Source organism: Protopterus annectens, chromosome 1.part0, assembly GCF_019279795.1.
Source record: "Protopterus annectens isolate FY-2018-M chromosome 1.part0, PAN1.0, whole genome shotgun sequence".
NCBI lineage: Eukaryota > Metazoa > Chordata > Ceratodontiformes > Protopteridae > Protopterus > Protopterus annectens.
Genome location: NC_056725.1, coordinates 1,200,428,922 through 1,200,453,624, shown reverse-complemented (window position 1 = coordinate 1,200,453,624; position 24,703 = coordinate 1,200,428,922). Strand labels below are relative to the sequence as shown.

The 24,703-nt window shown below is 42.3% G+C and overlaps 1 protein-coding gene across 3 annotated transcripts in view; it reads left to right on the top strand.

Annotated features, from left to right (window-relative positions):
* Positions 1 to 24,703, top strand: part of EP400 (E1A binding protein p400) — a 3,509,270-nt gene that overhangs the window by 3,067,263 nt on the left and 417,304 nt on the right. For all 3 annotated transcript variants that reach the window (XM_044065578.1, XM_044065569.1, XM_044065563.1), the window contains one exon: positions 9,860 to 10,002. In XM_044065578.1, the coding sequence (XP_043921513.1) occupies positions 9,860 to 10,002 (143 nt within the window). The remainder of the gene's footprint in view (positions 1 to 9,859; positions 10,003 to 24,703) is intronic.

Genomic DNA, 24,703 nt, shown 5'->3' with positions numbered 1-24,703 from the left:
TCTCCATCAACAGTCTCAGAGCAAACATTGCATCTGTCGTGCTCTTTCCCAGCATGAAACCAAACTGTTGATCGCTAATCATCACCTCCCTTCTTAACCTAGCTTCCACTACTCTTTCCCATAACTTCAAGCTGTGACTGATTAGTTTTATCCCTCTGTAGTTACTACAACTCTGCACATCACCCTTATTCTTAAAAATAGGTACCAAAACATTTTTTCTCCACTCCTCAGGCATCCCTTGACTTTCCAAGATTTCATTAAACAGTCTGGTTAAGAACTCCACTGCCATTTCTCCTAAGCACCTCTATGCTTCCACTGGTATGTCATTTAGACCCACAGCCTTTCCATTCTTCATCCTCTTCATAGCTGTCCGTACTTCCTCCTTGCTAATCTGTTTCACTGCCTGATTCAGTATACCCACATCATCCAACCATCTCTCTCTCATTCTCTTCATTCATCAACCCCTCAAAGTACTCTTTCCATCTGCTCAACACACAATCCTCGCTTGTGAGTACATTTCCCTCACTATCCTTTATCACCCTTACCTGCTGCACATCTTTCCCAGCTTGGTCCCCCTGTCTAGCCAATTGGTACAGGTCCTTTTTTTCCCTCTTTAGTGTTCAACCTTTCATACAACTCTCCATATGCCTTATCCTTAGCCTTCGCCATGCTCCTCATCTCCTTATACTCCTGTCTGCTTTCTTCATCTCTCTGACAATCCCACTTCTTCTTCACCAGCCTCTTCCTCTGTATACTCCTGTACTTCCTCATTCCACCACCAGGTCTCCTTGTCCTCCTTCCTCTGTCCAAATGTCACACCAAGCACCTTTCTAGCTGTCTCCCTTACCATCTCTGCTGTAGTTACTCAGCTATTCGGTAAACAGTTTGCTATATTAGGCTGATCACAAGACCTGCACCAGTTTGAATTTGAACCTCATTTTATATTGGAGTACATCTTGTCCCACCTATTGCACATTTAGAAAATGTGTACTGTCAGGTTCATGAGTCTTCTTAGACTTTCATGATCCTGCCAAGGGTAAAACCGTAGTGCAGCTAGGTATGTCAAAATGCTGTAACATTTTTTTAATTCATATAAAACCTGCTATGTAAAAGTTCAAATGATTGGCTATTCTACCTTTTAAATTATGACTTATCCCATTCCTGGAAGATTTTATTTTGATAGCAATTACTTATACCTGTAGGCTTTCAGAGCTTCAGGCTTTATGTTTTGAAGATATGTTTTTACTTGTCCATTAAGGTATGAAACTTTAGATTCTTTGAAAAAAATGTTTGAGTTTGTCTTGAGGTATATTGCTGATATATTTTTAGCCATGTCAGACTCAAGGAACATCCTTACTGGAACCTGGCAAGACCCATTCACATGCCTTCAACCTCTTAGTACAAAATATCTGTACAGAGCCAAAAATAATAGGGAGAGGGGACAAGGTCCAGAAATAAGGACAGATTTTAAATATCGCCCATATGAACTTTGAAAGCTGTTATAATGTGTTTTGAATTAGCATGCATTTTCTGAAGGATATCAACTCTGTAATCCGTTATCTTGTCATTATTTAGTCACTTCAGTCCTCTACAACAATTTGCCAGAAAACTACAAATTTTATGAGGACCACGCCAAAAATCTGGACAGTTGAGAAGTATGCCATTCACCTCAATTGCAGCTTCTGCTGCTTACTTTTTAGTTGACATCTGTACTGCTGCGGTCTGGAGTACTATCAACACCTGTCAGTCTTATGATCAACATTCAGGCGAAAGCTTAGATCTCTTAACCAAGTACAGGATTACTTCCCACTCACAGGACTTACAGCCATTCTGCTATAAAAAGCAGAATAACCTACATAGTCTTCATATGAAGCCTTCTAACAATGAACTGTGCATCATGTTCTTTAATTTCCTCCTCCATTTCATGAAAGAGGGGATGCTTTTTTCTTTAGCCAGTTTCTGTGGTCTAGTTGAAGTGTTGTCAGATGTGTGCATATGCTTTTCAGTAGGATATTTCTCACAACCAGCTAATGTCTTCCTTCCATCTTCATGACCGGTGAAGCATACGCAAATAAGAAAACAGAGCAAAATTGTATTTAAGTTAAAATAGTAGAATACATATTAATTAAATTTAAGAGTAACAGGCAAGTACGTGTTATGGGCACTGGCGGAAAACAACAGAAATGAGTAGGATAAATTGCTATATGTAATAAGAAAAATTGGGCAACACAGATTATAGTAGGTGGTCTACCATTTATTTACTAATTCAGGTGGGAAGTGTTGTTTTGTGCTTTTCTTGCTTAATATATATTTTTTATTTATTTGTTAACTAGGTTAGTAAACTGGTCCTCCTTGGACCCATTTTATCCTGACCCAGGGTACAAACACAAAGGTAAATGCAGTATGTTTGGACAGTTTAATGTAGCCAGTTAATGAATATGTTTTGTGGAAGGAGATGACACTGGAGCTTGCAGATGAAATACATAAAGATCCACATGGAACATGTCGACTCCACAGTATAAAGTGTCTGGAGGTCAGGACTTAAACCCCAGACTTTGAAGTTGAGAGTCCGAGATCTTATCACTGAATCACCATGCTGCCCATCTAATGCTTTTTCCTGCTGTTAACTAACAAAAGGCTGTTGCTTTCCAATAAGTACTAACCATTGTCTAAAATATCAATCTGGTGCACCTCCTGTAGATGTCATTGCTCCATCGGTACCGCTTTAGTACAAATTAGTCTTTCTACTATTAGACAAGAAGGTCCAACATTTGGTATTCACATTGCAAAACAGTGGTATACACTTCCTCTTAATGTAAAGGCTTGCTTCCAAAAAAAAGATGTAAAATAGATGCTTGGTGTAGTCAGGCCTAATCTTTGTAATCTACTGAATACTTTTTTTTTTTCAGAGCATCAAATCAGTATGGCATTTTTTCAAGTTATATTGTGTCAGCAACTGTCTAAATGAATGCCTTCAACAACACTTGCAATATTGCTAATCTAAAAACAGTATATTTGATAGTTTTAGGAGAAACAGCTGAAAATATTACTTACATTTATTAAGTGCTGGGAGTAGCATTTTTAGAGATGTGTCCACTTTAAGTGATAGGTGTCCAAGACTGGTAGCACTGAGAGCTTGTGAGTACAAAATGGAAATTGCTTGCTACACCCCCTGGTAGCATCTCACCTTGTTAGTAATGGGCATTGTTGGTCTGAGGTGTCACTACAGCTGAATATTCACATGCTTCCCTCTTCTTTTCCAGTTTGTTACTGACTTGCATTAAATTTCACCCTGATTTCTGTCTGGCTGTTCTTACCCCTGTCTGTCTTTCTTTCATACTCCATTACATTACTCTGACCTCGTCACACATTGATTTGCTTCCTGTCTCTTCTTTCTTTACCATCCCTGTTCTTTATTTTCAGATGCTTTGTAATTATTAAGAATTTCCCCCCACCCTTCTTTCTTCCTTTTCTGTCATAATCTGTACCTTCTGGTGTCACACTGTTCCCCTCCTCTCTGATCTTCAGTTGAAACTAAGGTCTCCTGCCTTGCATTTAATACACTTGATATTCTCCAGTATCCATGTGCACCATATTTAAGCTGCTACCAGTTACTCTTATGTGTATCCAGTAGTTATTATGCATGTTTTGTACATTTACATTCTGCTTACATTTAACAAATGGGACGCAGAATTTACCAAGTAAAATGCATGTTTATTGTTGCATTTGCCATCCTGGGTATTATATTTATCAGTGGTATGAACTTGTATGCACATTTATAATATAAATACACTGCTGTTCATGTTTTTGCTTGACAATAATCACACCTCAGATAAACCTCATTGGCTATCATAATGCCACTGCACAAAGTTATATAATGAGGTACTAGATTTCAAAATTACAAGTACAGTTGACCTTGTGAAGACATTGTATTTTAAAATATGTAGCATTTCTGGCTAGACTACCAGTCACTGGAAAGCTTAGGAACTGCTTCTTAGGAGTCTGCTTTGGATTAGTGCGTCTGTTTTGCTCCTGTGAGAGAGAGAGAGCCAGAGTGACATTATGTCCTAGTCTTCCCAGAGATTACCAATCATTGGAAAGCCTGAAAATTGCTTTTTTTTTAGGAACCAACTTTGGACTAATGCTACTACTATTCTCCTGGTGCAAGAAGGAAAGGAGAGGCTTTGATGTTTTGCCAGTGTCTGATTGGGCAGCGTGTATGGGAACTTACTAAGTAGTCTGGTGGCAGTTTTGTTGAGAACTCTTCAGGGCTCTCTGTAAAGCTTGGCTTTGTGTTGTATCCAGTTACTGTAGGTTCTATCCAGGGTATCTACCAAGAGAATACTATAACAAGTGTACCAAACCCAGCAACACCTGAGTTAATACTACTACTCAGGAAGCAGCTGAGGTTAGTGCTACTGTTTTGCATCTGGTAAGAGCAGAAGCAAAGCATGACTGATCTCTAGCTGCATGCAGCTGTGCTAAGACCAGCACTGTCTCCACTACTAGACAGCTAACAAAGATACTACTTCCCTTTCAGCCCACATTAGTAAATACACTGAACTATGAATTTGCACTTTTCACCCATCTCTGTAGCCAACTTGGTTGAAATAGACATCTTGAGACAGTGTAGCAATTGTCTTATGTCTACTGTCAAACCACCTGCTACTGAAACTGATGGTGTGAGAGAGATTTAACTGTATAATACTGTTGTAGGCAAAGCTCTGACACAAAGCCATGGTGAATAACATGTAGGTTGTCAGTACCACACAACACCACAGTAAACCAATCACACATGTCTCAGACAAAACACACAAACCTACATATGCTTAGGTTTTTTAAAGTAACCACGTTAAACCACAAAGGACTCCAGAATGTAACCCAATAAACAAATACCTTCAAAAACCTCACAAACAACACAGGCAGCACCCACTATGAAATATACATCTAAGAGTCGCACTGTGTACGTTCAAAAGCTCAGTGAGATGCAGAGATGCACCACTCACCAGGCTGTGAGATGCAGAGATGCACCACTCACCAGGCTGTGCAAAGAGAAGATCACAGTCCATTGCCTGTCAGGTGCGAGGATTTGATGCATCACTCTTGCACTGAAGTCCTTGAACCACATGTACACCTATGACACAATCATAGTGCACACAGATGTAAATTACTTGAGACGTTCTTCCCTGGACTATATAAAGAGAGAAAATGAATGGATCTTGCGAAATATGTTTCTGAGGCGGGTATGATTCTAGCCTTGAGCAGCAGTCTACCATCATCGAGAATGATGTTGCAATGCAAACAAAAGATTCAGAGAGAATCAACTATGCCTGGTTTACTATAGTAGACAGTCCTAACCACTTTGCGAGAGATGGCTATACCTGTCTCCCCAAGGCTTTCATGTTTCCTAAGTCTTTGTCCAACCCCCTTATTTATTTTTAGGCAATGTCAATCTTCTAACAGTTCCATTTTAACAAATCAGAATCTAGATAACATAAAGGCATTGCTGCTCAACACTAAGAGCCTTAACAAAAAAACTACATTCCCTAAAAGCACTCCTTACTCTGGAAACCATCAATATATACATAATTGCAGAGGCCTGGCTCAAAACCACTGAGAGCACTCTAATCAGTGCAGGATTTTGATGCCTACCATATGTTCAGGCCCACAGCATTAGATGATGGCACTAAAGGCGTTAGTGTCTCCATATTCTTAAAAAAAATTTCACCTCCAGCCTCTTCAGACAAGATAATGACCTGGAACTCCTCCACATCCAACTTACTATTAACAAAATCTCTTATCTTAGCTAACTGTAGGGACCCCCTCTAGTCATCCTGTGCCCATACCTCTCCTACCTAACCAGTATGGAATCCCCATGTATTAAGCCAAACACCATTCTCCTAGGAGAGTTCATCTACCCCTCCATTTTGTAATAAAACACAATGCAGTCCATTTGCATAGTGCACACGTTAACTAATGCATCAGTAGTTTGCCAGCTTTAATCTGTCTAAACATATTTTTATTAATTAATACATTCTGGCCAGGCTCGACTTCATGACTAGTTTTTTCACCTACAAAGAAACTTTATTACTGCAAGAAACTTTTGTTTATTCTTTGTTTACTCGGTTAACCAGTTTAACTTCACCAGGCTAGTGGCATTTTTCTGCTTTTCACTGTATGCAATCAGTATCATGGATACATCTGTTCAACTTTTGTCAGTATGTAACTATACAAAAAGATTTTTCAGTATAAAAACAAACTATGAATGATGGTAACCTACTGACAAAACAGAAGACCTTCAGGAAGCCTGTAATGTATTTCCAACAATAGCTGAACTATAATCTCTTAACCCACATAACTTGCCTACATATAACTCTGTCTTGAGTCTTATTACCGAAAGTTCTTTCTTCTTCATCCTCTGTGTTCTTTGGCGTTATTATCCCTCATTCATATCTCTTTCTTCTACAATGAGTCTCGAGCTCAAATGATCACTGGTGCATGCTGTATCAGGACTAATAAACTCAGTCAAGGAACACAACTCCAAGACAAAAAGAAATACAGTCAGTGTAGCTAGAAAGGTAATGTAGTTGCTTCCCTCATCTATAATTATGCTGGTTTGAGGGCTGCTTGAGGTCTGTGGGCTATGGGTTTGAGATTCTTTTGCTACATGGTCCTAAAGTGCCAATTTCTTCCTCCAAAGTTTGCTAACCTATATTCTTCCCTACTACTCCAATTTCCTCATGTCGTCTAAAATCTCTTTTACCTCCTCTGACTGAGGCATGGAAGGACTTTTCCACATTCTAGTAATTACCATTTTAGCAACCAGCAGAATGATGTTCACAAGGCATGTTACTTGACTCTGTCTATTTCTGCACCCTGTCCAGCTTAGTAACATGTTCTTTCTTGAGCTGCCACTCTTTAGTACAAACTCTTTGGAGCAGTTAATCTTTTCTCCAAATAGAGGCGATAAAATCCTGGACTTTGGCCTCCCGATTATCGGACAGCTTTGCTCCCCACTAATTGTAACTTTTTCTGCCTGGTCAAATTGGACCCCAAGTCAGTCGCATTCTCACCATAAGACTGAGGCTGGAAGAATTTTCCAGTACCTTGGTATTTAGAAGATATGCTAAAACTAATCTTCTAAAACTGATTGAAATGAATAAATTCAAAATCCCCAACCATCTTAATGATCTTGTGCACTGATTGTATGGAATTCTCATTAGCAAATTATTTTCATTTGTAAATAGTTGCATAGACACATCTGTCCCCCTGTGATAAAATCCTTATATAAACAAGCTCTGTAATAAAAGAAAAAAATCACTGCACAGAAAGTAATTTTAACTCTCATGATGCCAGTAATGCTCTTGCTAAATTTAGCAAGGAACTTTGGACCCTTATCGAATCAACCAAAGCCAGAAGTAAAGTAAAAGTAGCCACCCAGGGGAAGGATAACCATAAAGACTTGCAAATCTGTATTAGGACTAGCAGGAATAATTCCTAGCACTATTCATCACTGATAATAGATATCACTTGCTTAGACCCAGATAACATAGCCAATCTACTTGTAAGCAAATTTAGTTCAGACCGTACCCTCCTCCTCCTCTTATGTATCCCAGATCACATACCTGTTTTTACATCCCCCGAAATCTTCCAACTCCTCAATGCCTTATCCTTGGCCAGGAGCACTACTTTTATGGGGCAAGATAAAATACCAAGCTGCCTTCTGGTCAGCCTGAAACATGACTTTTCAGATCCCCTACAAAAGTTATTCAGTATCTGCCTTGAAACAGGCATTTTGCCTGATGAATGGAGGACAGCAACAGTCATCCCCTTGCACAAAGGTGGAGTGTCAACAGACTGATAATTGTATGCTTGTGCCACTCTGGTTTGACATTTACTTCTCAGAAGTCAAAACAGATGTTAAGGGATTATGGCTGATCACGTTTGCAGATTACTGTAAACTTGCCGCCGTGATAAACTCCTAGGGGACACAAATACTCCAGGCCCCCCCCCCCAAAAAAAAAGGATGGTGTCAAAACTATAGACTGTAACTAAATGCCACAAAATGTATAATTGTTTTCTTTGACAAGTGTGACATCTTTTTTAAGTATCACATTGACAATGCATCCCTGAAAGTTGATCCCATAGTCCGGGATCTGGGAGCTTATGTTGACAGTGAAATGTTCTTTGATCACCATACATCCACTGTTGTGAAGAATTTATTTTTTCATCACATAGGTTATATCTAAAGGTATGGTGTCCAAGTCCAGGGATGTAATCATTCTACTGTACTCTGCTGTTTTCAGGCTGATCATTGAGGATAATGCCTCATTTGGTATGTACCTGTCCTAAAGAGTTGTCACAGATGGAGATATCACAGCACTTTCTCGCTAACAAAGTATTGAGATTCTAACTCACAGAACACCCACTTAAGGGATCTCAAGCTCTTCTGCAACATAAATTGGAATAATATGAGTGCGTGCATGTGTGTGCCTTCTGTGGAAGGTTGGGCATCGGGCTGGCAACTCAACACAGTAAAAACTCCTCTGCCAATCATGAGTGGTCAGGTGAACCGCTGTGGCGACCCCTAACCGGAAAAGGCCGAAAGAAGATGATGATGTATGTTTTGCAGAGAATACCTCTTCTATGGAACCATCTTCCATTCCAGAAAATGCCCCCCCTTGGGTTTAGCACCCATGTCCCTTCATGCCTGGGGGATAAGTAAATGTCCCAACATATTCTTGTTCTGCCTGCCTCTGGGTTATTTATATGCAAAATATAAGGGGCAAAATTTACCATGGAGTGTGGGCTTCTTAAGATCCTGACAGGGTGTAGACAGTGGTTTAAAAGAAAAAATCTGTACTATGTTAAAGAAAATGTGCAAAACAGTATGCGGATGTATTTGGCACTGTGAACATATATTAGAGGTTGGAAGTGAGATTTAACAGATGTTAGTCTTTACTCAAAGCAGCAGTGCACATTTGCTGTACACCCTTAAGGCCAGTTGCATTTGTGTATTACCTAGGACTTTTTCTTTCGGCTTTTTCCCAGTTAGGGGTCGCCACAGCGGATCACCTGTCCGCTCATGATTGGCAGTGGAGTTTTACAGTGTCGAGGTGCCAGCCCGACGCCCAACCTTCAACAGAAGGCACACACATGCACACACATACACACCTAGGGCCAATTAGAGTGTCCAATTCACCTACAGCATGTCTTTGGGATATGGGAGGAAACCGGAGCACCCGGAGGAAACCCATGCGACCACAGGGAGGACATGCAGACTCCGCACAGTAGGCACCCCAGCCGAGAATCGAACCGGAGAATCTCTTGCTGTGAGGTGGCAACGCTAAACGCTGCACCACCACGGCCACCCAATTACCTAGGACAAGTGGTAGAATTCAAATCCCATACTGCTGGTTTCATTGTCACACATTAAATATTAATGGCTGTGGAGATAAACTTTATAGACCCTAACCATCTCAATACATGCAGCTGTTTTCTTCATTGCCCCGGTATAGTGTGCATGCTCCATTTTCTTTGTGTAAGAATTGTTTATGTTGTGGACTGTGTTAAATTTTGTATGTTTGTAGATTTTCTCTGTGGGCCTTCACTGTAAATGGAGACTGCCCATCAGGACATTCTGTTCAATAAACAGTACTAAACAGTTAATGTTTGTAATAAAAAGAAAAAAAATGTAGATTATTTTCCATTTTAAGTTCTTTTGTAACACTGCTTGACACATTATCATGCAATTTGTGAATATTCCTATCTGTTGAGGCAGAAAACTTTAAAAACAAGTTATGTTCCTTTATGTAGGTTTAGTGCAGATTTGTAACACTTTTTTCCCTTTGTGTGTCAGCCACAGCTTCAAGTGTCCAGCTGTCCAAGACATTAACTCCTGCTCATATTCATCTCATCCGTCAACAATCTGCACAGATGCAGGTGCAACAGACTCAAGTGCCTCCCTCCTCTCAACTGAAGACTGTATCAAAAGTTCCACCGGTGAGAATCCTTTAATAATATACTGGTGGTTGTGCCAAAAGCATTTTACCATTTACTGTTGGTGCATTTATGACTCCCATGGTCACAGTTGTAAGTGTAAATAAAGGAAAAGTAATTTTTGTGTATCTGTTTTGCCTGCTTTTTATATTTGTCGACCTGTATGCATGTAGTTGTGTACAAAACATCAGCTTTTATAATGGTTCAGACTTCCATACCGATTTTAACAGCTCTTCTTTTGGATTGTGAACAGCTGCACACAGGGATATTTTGCAGTGATTAATAGGATTTTCTTAGCAAATATTCTTGAATTCTCCAGCTTTCATGAGCATGTGCATGCATGCCGGTCATGGTACATGCCGTAATATATATACTACATGTGAGAAAGTATGGTGAACCCCAGCCTTTCCATTTTTTTTTTTTTTTGCTGTTTGCAGAGTTCAGATATCAGTCCTAGTATTCATTGTGGGAACATTCAAATTGAAGGCTTCTAAGTGTTCTTATAGCCATTGTATCATTATTCAAGACCAGCAGTGGCATTTTTACTGTTTGGGTGAAAGGCACAATGTAAAGTAGTGTCACATATTCCAGTATTTCAGCACTAGATCTATCAAGACAAGATAGCGCAAAATGCTTGCTTTCTTCAATGCCTACTGGCTGATGGCTTTAGAAAGAATTAGAAGGTTTGTCAGGAGGATCTGTCATATTATATTACGCAGGAGCCAGAGCAAAAGGAGAAAAATGAAGGAAACAAGAGGCCAAACACCAGTAATAGCCTTTTTCTAGCCAGCCGTTTTGTACAGGCAGTATCAACCCCTTCATGGCCTGCAGGCTGTCCCTCAGCTACCAAGGGGTCATATTGACACCACCTGCGAGCTGATATTTTGGGAAGACACCACGTTTCACAGTGACATAAAATGCTTTTCCCATCAGCTGTCTTTGGAGGTGACTAAACAGGTTTTGAATTTAACTTTCCTTGCTGCAGCACATGGTCAACTGGTCTGCTTGTGAGGAGTGGGTTCACAAGTCTCCTGGTAAGGGCTCTGCGAATGAACTTGGGTTAGGGGAGTATTTTCCCACAATTCCCCCAAGTTTCTGCATTGCTGGCAGCAGCTGAGGTAGTGAGCATAACTCCTTTTACTCCTACTAGACCTTCAGCCATGCCCAGGGCATTGAATGATCACTTTTTGACATTTAGTGAGGTTTGACAAGACAGGAGTCTGATTGTCTGGGAATTTAATGTGATGCTGGCAAAAGACCGTGCATTGTGTTCTCAAATGCTGGCACCACCTCTCACCACAGCTAATGCAGCGACAGTAATCCACTCTTATTCCAGTAGCAGAAAAGATTCACGGGGGATAAAGGTCTTTTCTTCTTGGAAAGACAGCATAATGTGACTCCCTCTTCTGGTACCCCACCCTAGGATGACTGCTAATTCAAAGACTGTTAACTCAGTGAAGTTCTGTTTGGACTTTAAATAAACAGGTCTTCCTTTGTCCCAGAAGAAGCTTTTCACATACTCTGGTTCTTCTGCACTGTAGGTTCATAGGTTATTAATAAGCACACTGTCCAAGAGACCATTGAGGAGCCTAGTCCAGTTTCCCCAGAACACTAAGTGACTTAGTCAGAGTCATATAGTAGACAGAGGTTAATGGAATCAGTTCCTGGACTATAATAAGCAGCTCATTAACAGGTCATAGCCTTAGTCCTTGCCACTGATTGCCAGATGGTCTAATGGTAACCATATTTCATCTCTTATATATTCTAATTTTTGCTGTGCATCCAATCAGCAGAAGAGTCAGAAAATTATTCGTGCAGTATATGTGGAGGCTGCAGTGCTTTGAAACCTGTGCTTCTGAATCAGTTCTCTCAGTCAAGTGTAATACTGGATGTGTTTTCAATTGATAGTACACTTTCTCAACCTGGAACTTGAGGATGATTGTTTTTTTTCATTTTCATTATACATTACAGCTAATTTGCTTTCTCTTTGTGCACCGTTTTGCACTTTCTTTTTTCTCCATGATGATACAGGGGAGTTTGCTTCTCCCCTTGCCAAAAATGTTTTTTTCCCCGCCATTTGAAGCTCTGGGTAGCTGTATCTTAACAAGACACATTGGAATCTTAAATGTAGTATGACTAATACTCTGCTGGGTGTAACACTTTTTTTAAGAATTGTCAAAAGCATTCTTCTTGATTAGTCACTATATACTCCTGCACAGGGTGTAACCATTTAGCTTTATATTCAGCATAGAACCTCTGCTCATAAATTGGATATCTCCTTATATTTTATACTCATACCATTGCTTTCTTTTTTAACATCTTTATTAAATTGTTAGATTAGAAACTGCAGCATGAGTTGCATACGTCAATAGAATATAATAGCAGATCCAATATTGCCTTTTCCATCTAGATCCAACCTATGGGCTATGATTCGAGACAAGCCATATTCCAAAGACTTCAGCTCACTGAGCTCTGCCTCCTCTGTCCATAATACCTCACTCAGATACAAACACCTCAGATCTAATTTGCTTCCATTCCTGGACTGCAGCCCAGTCATTGCTCCACTGGGAGTGTATTCTTTTTCTGCTATTCTTAGCATGGTTTTGTTCCCTTTTATTGTCTACCATGTTTAGTAGTGTGTTTAAGTATAGGTAATTTGTAATTTTGTGACTGGCTTTTCCCACCTAGAGTGATTGAAATCTAGATGCCCTTCTATTCCCATGTTGCAGTATTCATAACCTTTGGGGTTATCACCTGCTTGGCTACCCAAACGTCCGGCCAGTATACAAAAGCTTTAGTTACTGCAAGGTATGTGGGACATCTGACGTTGGCACATAGGGTGCATGGGCCATAAAAGTAATGTCTGCATGTACTTTTCTTCAGAACTTCTCTGCCACCAGTCAAACGTAAGCTCTTCCTGCCATCTCTGCTGTCAGATCTTCGAATTTCAGATAAGTACCCCATTGGGGCCATTTTCTTCTCTTTTTGATCACTGCATGCCTGCTTTGGTTCATGTCATCCAGGAAGGGAAAGTATATGTGCGGTTGTCAGATCCCCCATAAGGACGCCCACGAGCTTTGCCTTTTCTGTCTAAGGCCCAAACACGACCATAAAACCTGTGGATTTGTCAGGCCTTCATTCCTAAAACTCTTTGCAGCTATCTGCATGCCCTAAACATTTACTTAGAAACCCAGAGTCTTAAACGCCTGGCTCTGGAGATGGAAGGCCCGTCCAGTCAGACTGTCAAGACAGCAAAAAAGAAAACCGAAGTTTCTAGGCCTGAACCTACTGCTGCACCTCTTCCACCCGACATTCCCCTTGTGGCCAAAGTTCACCTGGAGGAAGGTATGGAACCAGCCGAGGTTAGGTATAGCGGGTACCTTCGGGAGACGTGCTTAATGTCCTGCATGAGGCCAGGAAACCTAATACTAGGAGATCTTATTTGTCCAAATGGCAAAGATTCTCCATTTGGTGTCTTAAGAGACAGCTAGACCGATTCCAAGGAGAGGTCCCGTTAGTGCTGGTCCTACCTGTGTGAAGAGAATCTCACTGATGTCCTTCATGGATGCATCTGCAGTCATAACAAGTGGGTTGTCCTGTCGTCAGGCAGCCCTGCAGTCGGCCGGATTCCAAAGTCCGGGTCCGGCTTCAGCTGATGTCGCACTCCACCCGACGTCATCTCTGTTGGTCTTCGGGTATAAAAGCATCAGCCGACGCCATTTTCCTCAGTCTTTCTTGCCGCGTGGCCAAGCAGAAGCTGTTCGCAAGTGCCGGTCGGTCGGATCCAGAGATTACTTCTACCGAATACTGCTTCGAAGACTTCTAAAGCTAAGTACCCCGTTGGGGACTCTTTCTTGCCTCAGCCGATGTCAGAAAAAGTTAACAATTGTTTAACCTGTGGGAAACAAATACCTCATAAAGATTTCCACTCTTACTGTCTGCTTTGTTTAGGCCCAGCCCACGACGTAGCAGCCTGTTCGGCCTGTGCCTCTTTCAACCGACGAATGCTGCTTAGGCGTCGGTCGGAGTTTGCAGAACAGTTTTTCGGTTCTGATTTTGCGTACATTATGCCGTCGGATCCTCCGACTACCCCCAAAAAACGCAAAGATAAAGACCGACACTCGCGGTCCGCGGTTTCGGCCGAAACCACGGTAAAGCAAACCGCGAGTGTCTCGGTTTCGGCCGAAACCGAGAAAACTGCTCAAAGTACAGCTGAACCTATTCTTACAACTGAGGCCCCTGCTACAACTCTTGAATCGACCTCAGAAATTTTACCCACTACGGTGGTTGACTTATCAGACACCATCCCCTTGGATGTCTCTACCCCAGCACGTGGTGCTGCTAGGCCTCCAGCTGCCATGTCCATTAAGGCCTTCGCCAGGGCTAAAGCAGCCAAGACTACTAAAACAGTGCCTGTTAAACCCCCACATCCAGGCCCTCTTCTAGTTCTCAAATGCTTTCTTTGGCAGAAGATTTAATTTCTTTAATTAGAGGATCTCAATCTCACCCAGACAGGGCCTCTCAGCCCCCAGAGAAGAGACCTAGGGCAGAGCCCCCTGAGCCAGTGTTTTCTGATGATTCTGCTGATGAATCAGACATAACTGACCAGCCTGAGGCTCCCTTCTCCAATTTTGAAGATTCTGATGCTGAAGAATCCATTCCAGCTGCTTCCCCACCAGAAGAATTCTCCTTTGGGGAAACCTTGCATGCCATGCGAGAACAGTTCCAATGGCAGCAACAGGATTTTTCAGACTCCAGAAAAAGACTTAGGACCTTTCTGCACCTCCCACAGCACAGGCCCTTAGCTATACCTCCTGTTCTCTCTGTGGTGGATGATGCTTTCAATGATGTTTGCTCCGCTCCAGATTCTTTACCCCAGCCCCTGCCAAACCAGACAGATTTTACAGGGTGCCAGATACTCATCACCACCTTTACAAGGCCCCACTTGCAGACCCAGAAACTATATCCCAGGGTCCCAAGGCAGTAGCCGCGACCACAGCTAAAAACCCTATTCCTTCTGAAAGGGAAGCAAGGTCACTAGACAGATGGGGTAAAAAGGTCTACACTTCAGCTACTCTCTCAGCTAGAGCTTTAAACTGTCAGTTTCACATGATACAATACCAAGAGTTTATGCTTGATCAGTTAACTAAAAAACTAACCACTGATGAATCTCTTGATAAGAAATATATGTATTAGAGATGGTAAATAACATACAACAGGTTAGCAACCATTCCTTAAAATGTGGCTATGATGCACTGGAGGCTTCATTTAGATCAGCCATGACAGGCACAGTGATAAGAAGGCATGCATGGCTAAAGGAACAAGCTTTACCGGATCATGTTAAAGCTAAGTTGCTAGATGCTCCTATGGACAAGACAAGTTTGTTTGGTACACCTGCCCAGCAGGTTATGAAGAAAATGGAAGAAAAGGCAAAATCTGTTCAAACTGTTAAAGATTTCTTGCAGGTTCAACCCCCAAGGTTTAGCAGGAACTGGCCTGCCAAAAATTGGTCCTTTCCTGACTCCACAAAATTTCAAAGGGGCAGGAATAGACGTTCCAGAGGCAGAAACCAATCCAGAGGAGGTGCTTACAGAGGACGACAGTGGCAAGGTAACAACAGAGGCACAGACACAGCCACTGCCACTACATCAGCACAACCACAGTGACTTAATCCTAAATCCGCCTACCAGGGAACAAATAGCAGCTCCTCTAGGCGGAAAGTTAACCTTATTTTCAAAGAACTGGCACTACATAACAAAAGACAAGTGGATTTTACAAACCATAGATCAAGGTTACCGGTTTCACTTCCACACTTTACCAGTCAAAGAGGAATGCCAAATCTACCTCCAAATCAAAAACAGAGGCTCTACGCCAGATAATGGAGTTAGCAAACATGAGAGCTGTGGAAAGAGTGCCAACAGCAGAACAAGGAAAGGGGTTCTACTCCAGACTATTCCTAGTTCCAAGAAAGGAAAAAGTTGGAGACCAATTCTCGACCTGTCCACCTTAAATACATACATCATTGTCCCAAAATTCAAAATGCTGACCCTACAGCAACTTCTTCCCATGCTGGGCAAGGAGTCTTGGCTGGTAACTCTAGATCTCAAGGAGGCATACCTGCACGTCCCCATTCGACCAATCTGCAGAAGATACCTCAGATTTCTTGCAGGATCAGAGCACTATCAATTCTCAGCATTGCCCTTTGGCTTATCTACTGCCCAGAGTATTCACAAAATGCCTGGCATCAGTAATCGCCCATTGCAGACTACAGGAATTCAAATTTACCCATACCTGGACGACTGCCTGCTACAAGGGACAACAAAAGCAAGCTGACAACAGATTTACAAAGGGTCATTTACTTGCTACAAGGACTGGGATACACAGTCAATTTACAAAAGTCAAGGCTGATACCATCCCAAACAAGGACATTCTTGGGCTGAATTGGACACAGTACAACAAATGGCATTCCTGACTACAGAAAAACAAAAGAACTTCCTCTTTACTTCTTGGCACTAACAAAACTGAACAAGTTAACAGCAAGAAAAGTTCTGCAGGCCTTGGGCTTCATGGCATCATGCATAATCTTGGTCCCATTTGCCAGACTACATATGAGGAAACTACAGTGGTACCTAAAGAATTTATGGTCCCAACACAGACACAGTCTAGAAACAGAAATCCCACTAATTCCATGCTTAAAACAGGAGTTCATATGGTGGGCTCAGGCATGCCAGTCAAACCCAGGCCTACCCTTTCGCAGATGTCAACCAAGCCAGACCATCACAACAGACGCTTCAGACCTAGGATGGGGGGGCCCACATGCTGGACAAATGCGTGCAAGGATTGTGGACACAGGATCAACTTCACCTGCACATCAATCTAAAAGAAATGCTGGCAGTAAAACTGGCAATCCAAAAGTTCAAACCATTTCTCAAAGAGGGCCAGTTGATGATAAGGACAGACAACACCACAGTCATGTGGTACATCAACAAACAGGGAGGCACTCATTCATACCCCTATGCAGAATGACCTTGGAGCTGTGGACCCTGGCACTCAGCTACAACATTCAGTTACAGGCAATATTTGTACCGGGAAAGACAATACTCTAGCAGACATATTAAGCAGAACCACTGGATGCCCACGAATGGAAGCTGCACCGGACATCTTCAAGACCATCTCGAAGAAATGGGGAATGCCACAGATAGACCTATTCGCATCACCTCTCAATCACCAGCTCAAAAATTCTGCACAAGGACATTCCACCCACTAGCATGGAAAGTGGACTCACTCTCCTTCAACTGGAAAGGCCTAACAGCATATGCATTCCCACCTCTTCCTTTGATACACAAGGTACTACTAAAAATCAAGGAAGAACGTCCAAGGATAATCCTGATAGCTCCAAACTGGCCAAGACAACACTGGTACCCACTACTGAAGAGCATGTCTCGAACAATATGTGGCCAATACCCTGATGCCTTTGATGTTAACTCAGAACAACTACAGCATCATACATCCAAACCTAAAACGCTGCAACTGACTGCATGGAACATCACATAGCAGCAGCTAATCCAGAACTTTCCCAAAGAGTTAAAGACATTATTCTTGAAGCACGCAGACCTTCAACAAGAAGGAACTATGCTGGAAAATGGAAAAGGTTTGTCATTTGGAGTACGGAAAGAGGAAAAGATGTGTCAAACATAGATATGCCTAACATTCTGGAGTATCTGGCGAACTTCTTCATTCAGGCCTGTCCTACTCCTCCATCAAGATACATGCATCAGCTATTTCAGCAGAATACAGCTTTGATCCACCTGTTTTTCGCACCCTTTGCTCAGGCAGTTCCTCAGAGGAATCAAGAATGTAAAACCTCCAAGGAAACCACCATTACCAGCTTGGGATTTAAACTTTGTGCTAGAAAAGTTGACACTATCACCCTTTGAACCAGCAGCAACAGCAGACCTACAACACCTGTCATGGAAAACTGCTTTCCTACTGGCAATTACTTCAGCAAGGAGGGTTTCAGAACTACAGGCCTTAATGGCAGTGCAACCCTTCCTAATCTTCCACCAAGATAGAGTGTCCATGAGGACTAATCCTACATTTATGCCCAAGGTGGTATCCAGAGTGTCTTTAAACCAGGCAATCCACCTACCTACCTTCTTTCCCAACCCACAAAACAGAGGGAAAGAATACTGCATACCTTGGATGTACATAGACAGCTACGCTACTACTTGGACAGAACAAAAATAGCAGAAAGACTGACCAACTTTTTGTAGCCTATGCAACAGGAAGGGAAGGAAAAGCTATTTCCAAACAGACAATCTCCAAATGGATAGGAAATTGCATACGATACTGTTACTCCTTCCATGGAAAACCAATTCCACAGAACATAAGACCTCATTCTACAAGGGCAACAGCCACTACCACAGCCTTCTTACGAGGAGTGGCAACCAAAGACATTATTGAGGCGGCTACTTGGACCTCCGTGCATACATTTGCCAAGCATTATAATTTGCCTCTATATTCCAGATCCCGAGCAGGGTTTGCCACTGCTGTACTGCAAGGGATCCTAAACACACCATAATCTACTTTTATCCTCCTCCCTAGTTGGCTATGGTATTCTACCCACTTGTTATGACTGCAGATGCATCCATGAAGGACATAGTACAGTTTTGTACCTACCATAAATGTAGATGTCCGAACTGGATAGCATCTGCAGTCAGGATTACCCTCCCTCCTTCCCTCTGTGGTACTCCTAGGGTGTTTACCCTCCTAATAGCTAGCTGTTGGGGAGTCTTTTATGGTGTATTTGTTTGTATATATGTACATATATGCTTATTGCTGTGTTTACCTCTATCTATTTGGAAACATTGGCATCTATCCAAATTTTTAGCCTGCAAGAGGGCTACTGGCATCTGGGGCAAGAAACACTGAGGAAAATGGCGTCGGCTGATGCTTTTATACCCGAAGACCAACAGAGATGACGTCGGGTGGAGTGCGACATCAGCCGAAGCCGGACCCGGACTTTGGAATCCGGCCGACTGCAGGGCTGCCTGACGACAGGACAACCCACTTGTTATGACTGCAGATGCTATCCAGTTCGGACATCTACATTTATGGTAGGTACAAAACTGTACTTTGCTCCTTTTGAGCCTGCATCAAAAGCCTGTCTAAAATATTGCACTTAGAAGATAGTACTTTTGGTTGCCCTGACATCAGTCAGGAGAGTGTCAGAGCTGCAGGCCCTTATGACAAATATGATAATCTAGTATTAGGTTTCCTGGCCTCATGCAGGACATTAAACACGTCCTCAGAGTAAAGGTGTCTGAAAGGAATCAAAACTCTTATCACCCACAGGGTTAGGTTCAGAGATTTCAGGTGGGGAGAGACTAGGGGATCCCCTTGTCCTGTGTGAGAAGGTCCACTCTGTGAAGTAACTTGTGATGATTGCCCCTGGCTAAATAAAGAAGGAGGGGGAACCAATGCTGTCTTGGCCAAAAAGGAGTCACCAACAAGAATTTTGTCCTACTGGAGCTTCAATAAGACTTTTTGTAGGAGTGGGAAGGAGAAGAGTGCATAGAGAAACATCCCATTATGAGATGGAAAAGGCATCCGTTGCCCTTGCTAGGAGGCTGTGTGCCCTCGTACAAAAGAGTGGAAGTTGTCTGTTCAGAGGGGAGGCAAACAGATCTATTTGTGGGAGTACCCCACTTGTGGACTATGTCCAGGAAAACATCCCTGTGTATCATCCATTCATGGGATTGGGACATGGACCTGCTCAAGGTGTCTGTCCGAGTGTTTTGAGCTGAGGGAATATAGAATACCTGCAGGGGTGACTCCATGTTGGACTGCCAATTCCCAGGCCTGGAGTGCAAGTCTGCATAGCAAGTAAGATGCTGGAGGGATAGATTCATGTCCCAGAGACTTCCCATACTCTGGAACAGGCTACCCATCAATGTCAAACAAAGATTTTCATTAGCACTCTTCAAGAAAAATCTTGATGAGTGGATGGGAAATAGGAAATACACCTTGGGGATCACTTCTGTGTGTCTGCTCGACAGTGGCACAGAAAAATAACTTTTTTGGGTGGCGTAAGCCAGGGAACCTCTTTGGCTAGGCTTATGTAGGCCCTTGAGCCGATAGCCTAGTACCTACCTATGACCACCCCACCTTTTCTAATCTTTCACAAGGATAAAGTGATCCTAAGGACCAACCCGTCCTTTCATGCCTAAGGTGGTCAATGAGCTGTCCTTGAACTAATGTATTCAACTTCTCACCTTTTTTCCACACCCCCAGAATGACAGTGAGAGAGTCCTGCATTCCCTTGATGTTCACAGACAACTAAGATTCTACCTTGACAAGACCAAGTTCCTTACGAGATTAGAGAAATTCTGTGTGTCTCCTTTCACCCCAGAGCTCTGGGAAAAGCAGAGACAAAACGGACTTTGTCTGGATTTCTAGGGCCATCTTCTTTTGTTACACCTACTATGGCAAACGTCTTACCTTAAAAATTAAAGCCCATTCCACTAAAGCCATGGCCTCATCTGGAGATTTCTTCAAAGGGCTTCCATTCTAGAGGCAGCTACTTGGAGACAGCTGTCCGTACCTTCACCAAACACTACAAACTGGACCATATTTCCAGGTCTAGAGCATGGTTTGCTAGGGCAGTCCTGCATGGGTTCTTGGAAAACAGTTCCATACCACCCTCCTCTTCCTTTTGAGCTTTGACACTCACCCAAATGTTATGTATACTGCAACATGGGAATAGAAGGGCATAGAATAGTTGTGTAAAATCTTGCCATAACCATAGATCTCCTTTTCCATGTTGCAGTATTCTATCCCACCCCCCCAACCCTTATACCCCTATATACATACACACATATATGTATATATATATATATATATATATATATATATATATATATATATATATATATATATATATACACACACACACACGTCCACAAAACTCTCTGCTAGGCAAATCTCTGACCTAATCATTCTGAATGTCAACATCAGAAGTATCATTAACAAACTTTCTCACCTGCTTGCATTTATAGCTCACTACTCCCCTGACATAATAACCATAACCAAGGCATGGCTAAAACTTAGTACCCAAAATGAAGAAATTCTCCCACCAGGATGTAATATCCTAAAACTGGATAGAGTGGGCAAAAATGAAGGTGGAGTTGCTATCCTTTACAAAAGTACAATCAACATCAAACCTCTACAAACCCCCATACCTAAATTTCAAAATGCCAAAACCTTAGTTTTTGTGTCATTTATGCATAGGGTTGAACCTATCATCATTCTCTGCTGTTATATTCCCCCAGGTAATAACTCTCTCATCATTGAAGAAATGTTACAATAGGCCAGAGATAATCTCCCCCAAGAAACCATCTTACTAGGTGACCTGAACACTGATCGGTCAGCCTGTACTTTGAACAACCCCACTAACCATGTTAATCTTTACAGTTTTACCCAACTTATCCAATAACCCACTAGAATCGACAAAAAAATACAAACAGTCTATTCTAGATTGAACACTAGTTAACTGCCCCAAACAAAGCTGTCAGACAGGATGCCATCCTGATGGTCTTAGTGAACATCTCCCCACCTTCCTCCTGCAGAAACATACCAACATACCAACATAGCCAAACCCATTGTTTTTAGACAAGTCAGAGACGATCATAAACTAAATATACAAGAACTAAACAGTATTCTAAAACATAGTAACTGGAAACCACTACAAACTCTAAATCTAGACCAAGACGTTGACTACTTCAGCAATATCCTTGATAGACTCACACCAATTAGGACAATAAGAGCCAAGTCAAACTATGCACCATGGCAAACTAGGTAAACTAGAGCCCTTCTGAATTCAAGGGATAAGGGTTGGAGAATTTAGAAGAAGTAGAATACTAGCCTAGCCAAGCAAAGTTACCTACAACTTAGAAATCAGGCCAAGAGACAAACTGAACTCGATAGACAAAATTACTTCCTCAATATCCAAAACAAACATTCAAAAGATCCCCAAAACTTTTGGCATGCCATTATCTTTCTCTCCTAAAACCAGGCAAAACTACCACTCCTAACTCCACGAATGTTTGCCTCATAATTCAATCACCACTTCACAGAATCCATCTTAACACTATCCTCCCAGCTATCCAAAAACAGCCCTACATATAACCCAACCAAATGCCCTGACAACATCCCATCCTTTACGCTCTCACCTGTTCCCACCTCAACAATTAAAAAACACCTCCTAAAACTGAAACCTACCAGCCAACTTCCTAAAAATACCTGCTGAATCCTTATCCTATCCTATTTCTATTCTTATCAATCGCTCCATACAAGAAGCATATGTCCCACAGCAATGGAAGGTGTATCATACATTATTCCACTACATAAAGGCGGAAACTCTTGCGAATACTCAAATTATCACCCCATTGCCATTCTGTCCCCCTTATCTAAAATACTAGAGAAGTGTATACATTCTCAGGTAATTACAATTCCTAAACTCACACCATCTCGTCTTCCCCCACACAGCATGGCTTCCGACAACACCATAGCACAACCACCGATGTTCATCGTGTTTCACTGTTGCAGTCATTACACTTGGGTTATCCTGCTGGCAGGCTACCCGCAGTCGGCCTGAATTCCAAAGTCTTGGTCCGGCGTCAGTGGCTGTTGCCTCTTCCCTGACGTCAGTGCGCCAGGGGTATAAAAGATTCAGCCAATGCCATTTTCTTCAGTCTTTCTTGCTGCGCAGTGCCCGAAGCAAAAGCAGTTTGCAAGTGCTGGTCGGCCGACTCCTGAGATTTTCGAAATCGAATTTCAGATCCTAAGTCTTCAATAAAGCTAAGTACCCCATTGGGGAAACTTTTTTCTTGCTCCAGACCGATGTCAGAAAAAGTTAACAATTGTATTTCTTGTGGGAAGCAAATACCTCATAAGGATTTCCACTCTTACTGTATTCCTTGCCTAGGCCCTGACCACGACGTTGCTAGTTGTCGGTTTTGTGCTAGATTTAACCAACGCACTATTAAGCGTCGGTACGACTTTGCTTTTCATTATTTTGGCAGAAGGTTTAACTACATAATGCAGTCGGAACAACCGATGACCGGAATTCATAAAAAACGCAAGGATAAAGACAAGGACAAGCTTCCGAGGTCCAAAACTGACGACAAAGCCTTTTCTAGGCCAGTCGCCAGTTCGCCGGTGCTCAGTGAGGTGCTTTCGCAGTCCCTGACTCCTGCTAACTCAGAGCCACAGGCCGCCTCCGACTCCCACGTGGAGACAGCTAGGCCTCTGGATACTTAAGGTATTGGCCCTTCGGAAATTAATCCCTCAGATGAGTCCAAAGCCGCTGAGCAGGCATTGGCTTCTGAGGGTGTCTTCAGACCTACACAACTTTATATAAAGCCGACTTCAGCATCCAAGACAAAGTCTAAAACAGTTTTAAAGACAAGGAAACCAGTACAGCATTCTCCAGGACAGGCTTCTATGCTTAAGAAACAGATGCTGAAAATGGCCGAAGACCTAATTACTTTGATCAGGGGTTCCCATCCCCCTCCTGATAAGAGACCTAGGCAAGACACTGAATATGATTCCTCTGATCAGGTTTCCATTTCCTCTGATTCGTCTTCTGATCAGGGATATTCTGTTCCTCCCTATGAGGATTCTGATGCTGAAAATTCTATTCCTTCAGCTTCTCCTCCTGAGGACTATTCTTTTGGGGAAACCCTGCATACCATGAGGGAGCATTTCCATTGGGAGAGCCAGGATTATTCCGATTCTAAGAAGAGACTTAGAGACTTTCTTTTACTTCCTCAGCACAGACCTCTTGCAATTCCCCCTGTTTTAGACATAGTAGATGATGTTTTTTCAGAGCCTGTCTCCGGATTCTTTACCTCCTGCCCCTGTTAAGCTGGACAGATACTACAGAGTCCCAGACTCCCATAAACTTCTTTACAAAAACCCTGCTGCTGACCCAGAAACTATCTCACAGGGTCCCAAGGGGGTCAAGGCTGCTTCTGCCAAAAACCCTGTCCCCTCAGACAGAGACTCTAGGGCTTTGGACAGATGGGGGAAAAAAGTTTACACTTCTGCTACCTTGGCTGTAAGGGCTTTAAATTGTCAATTTCATATGCTCAAATATCAGCAATACTTAATGTCTTTGTTAAAACAAAAAATGTTGACAAATTCTGAATGTTCTGAGAACAAAGATTTCCAGGATTTATTGCATGCAGCTGAACAAGTGGGAAAACATACTTTGCAATGTGGCTATGATTCACTGGAGGTGTCGTGCAGGGCCGCTGTTACAGGTTCTGTTATTAGAAGGCATGCTTGGTTAAAGGAAAAGAATCTGCCTGATCATGTTAAAGCAAAATTATTGGATGCTCCATTACAGCATGATACTTTGGTGTTAAGGCAGAGGAGGTGTTAAAGAAAATGGAGGATAAGGCAAAATCCATGCAGACAGTAAAGGATTTCTTACAGGTACAGCCACCCAGATTTAGCAGGAACTGGCCCTCTAAGAATTGGTCCTTTCCAGTGTCAGACAGACCACAAAGAAGCAGATTCAGACGCCCTTGAGGCAGGCAACAGCCCCAGGGTTCATACAGGCCTAAACAATGGGGTGCTTCTACCTCCAAAAGCGGAGAAGACAAATCACAGCCTTATAGAAAACAGTCGCAATGACTTC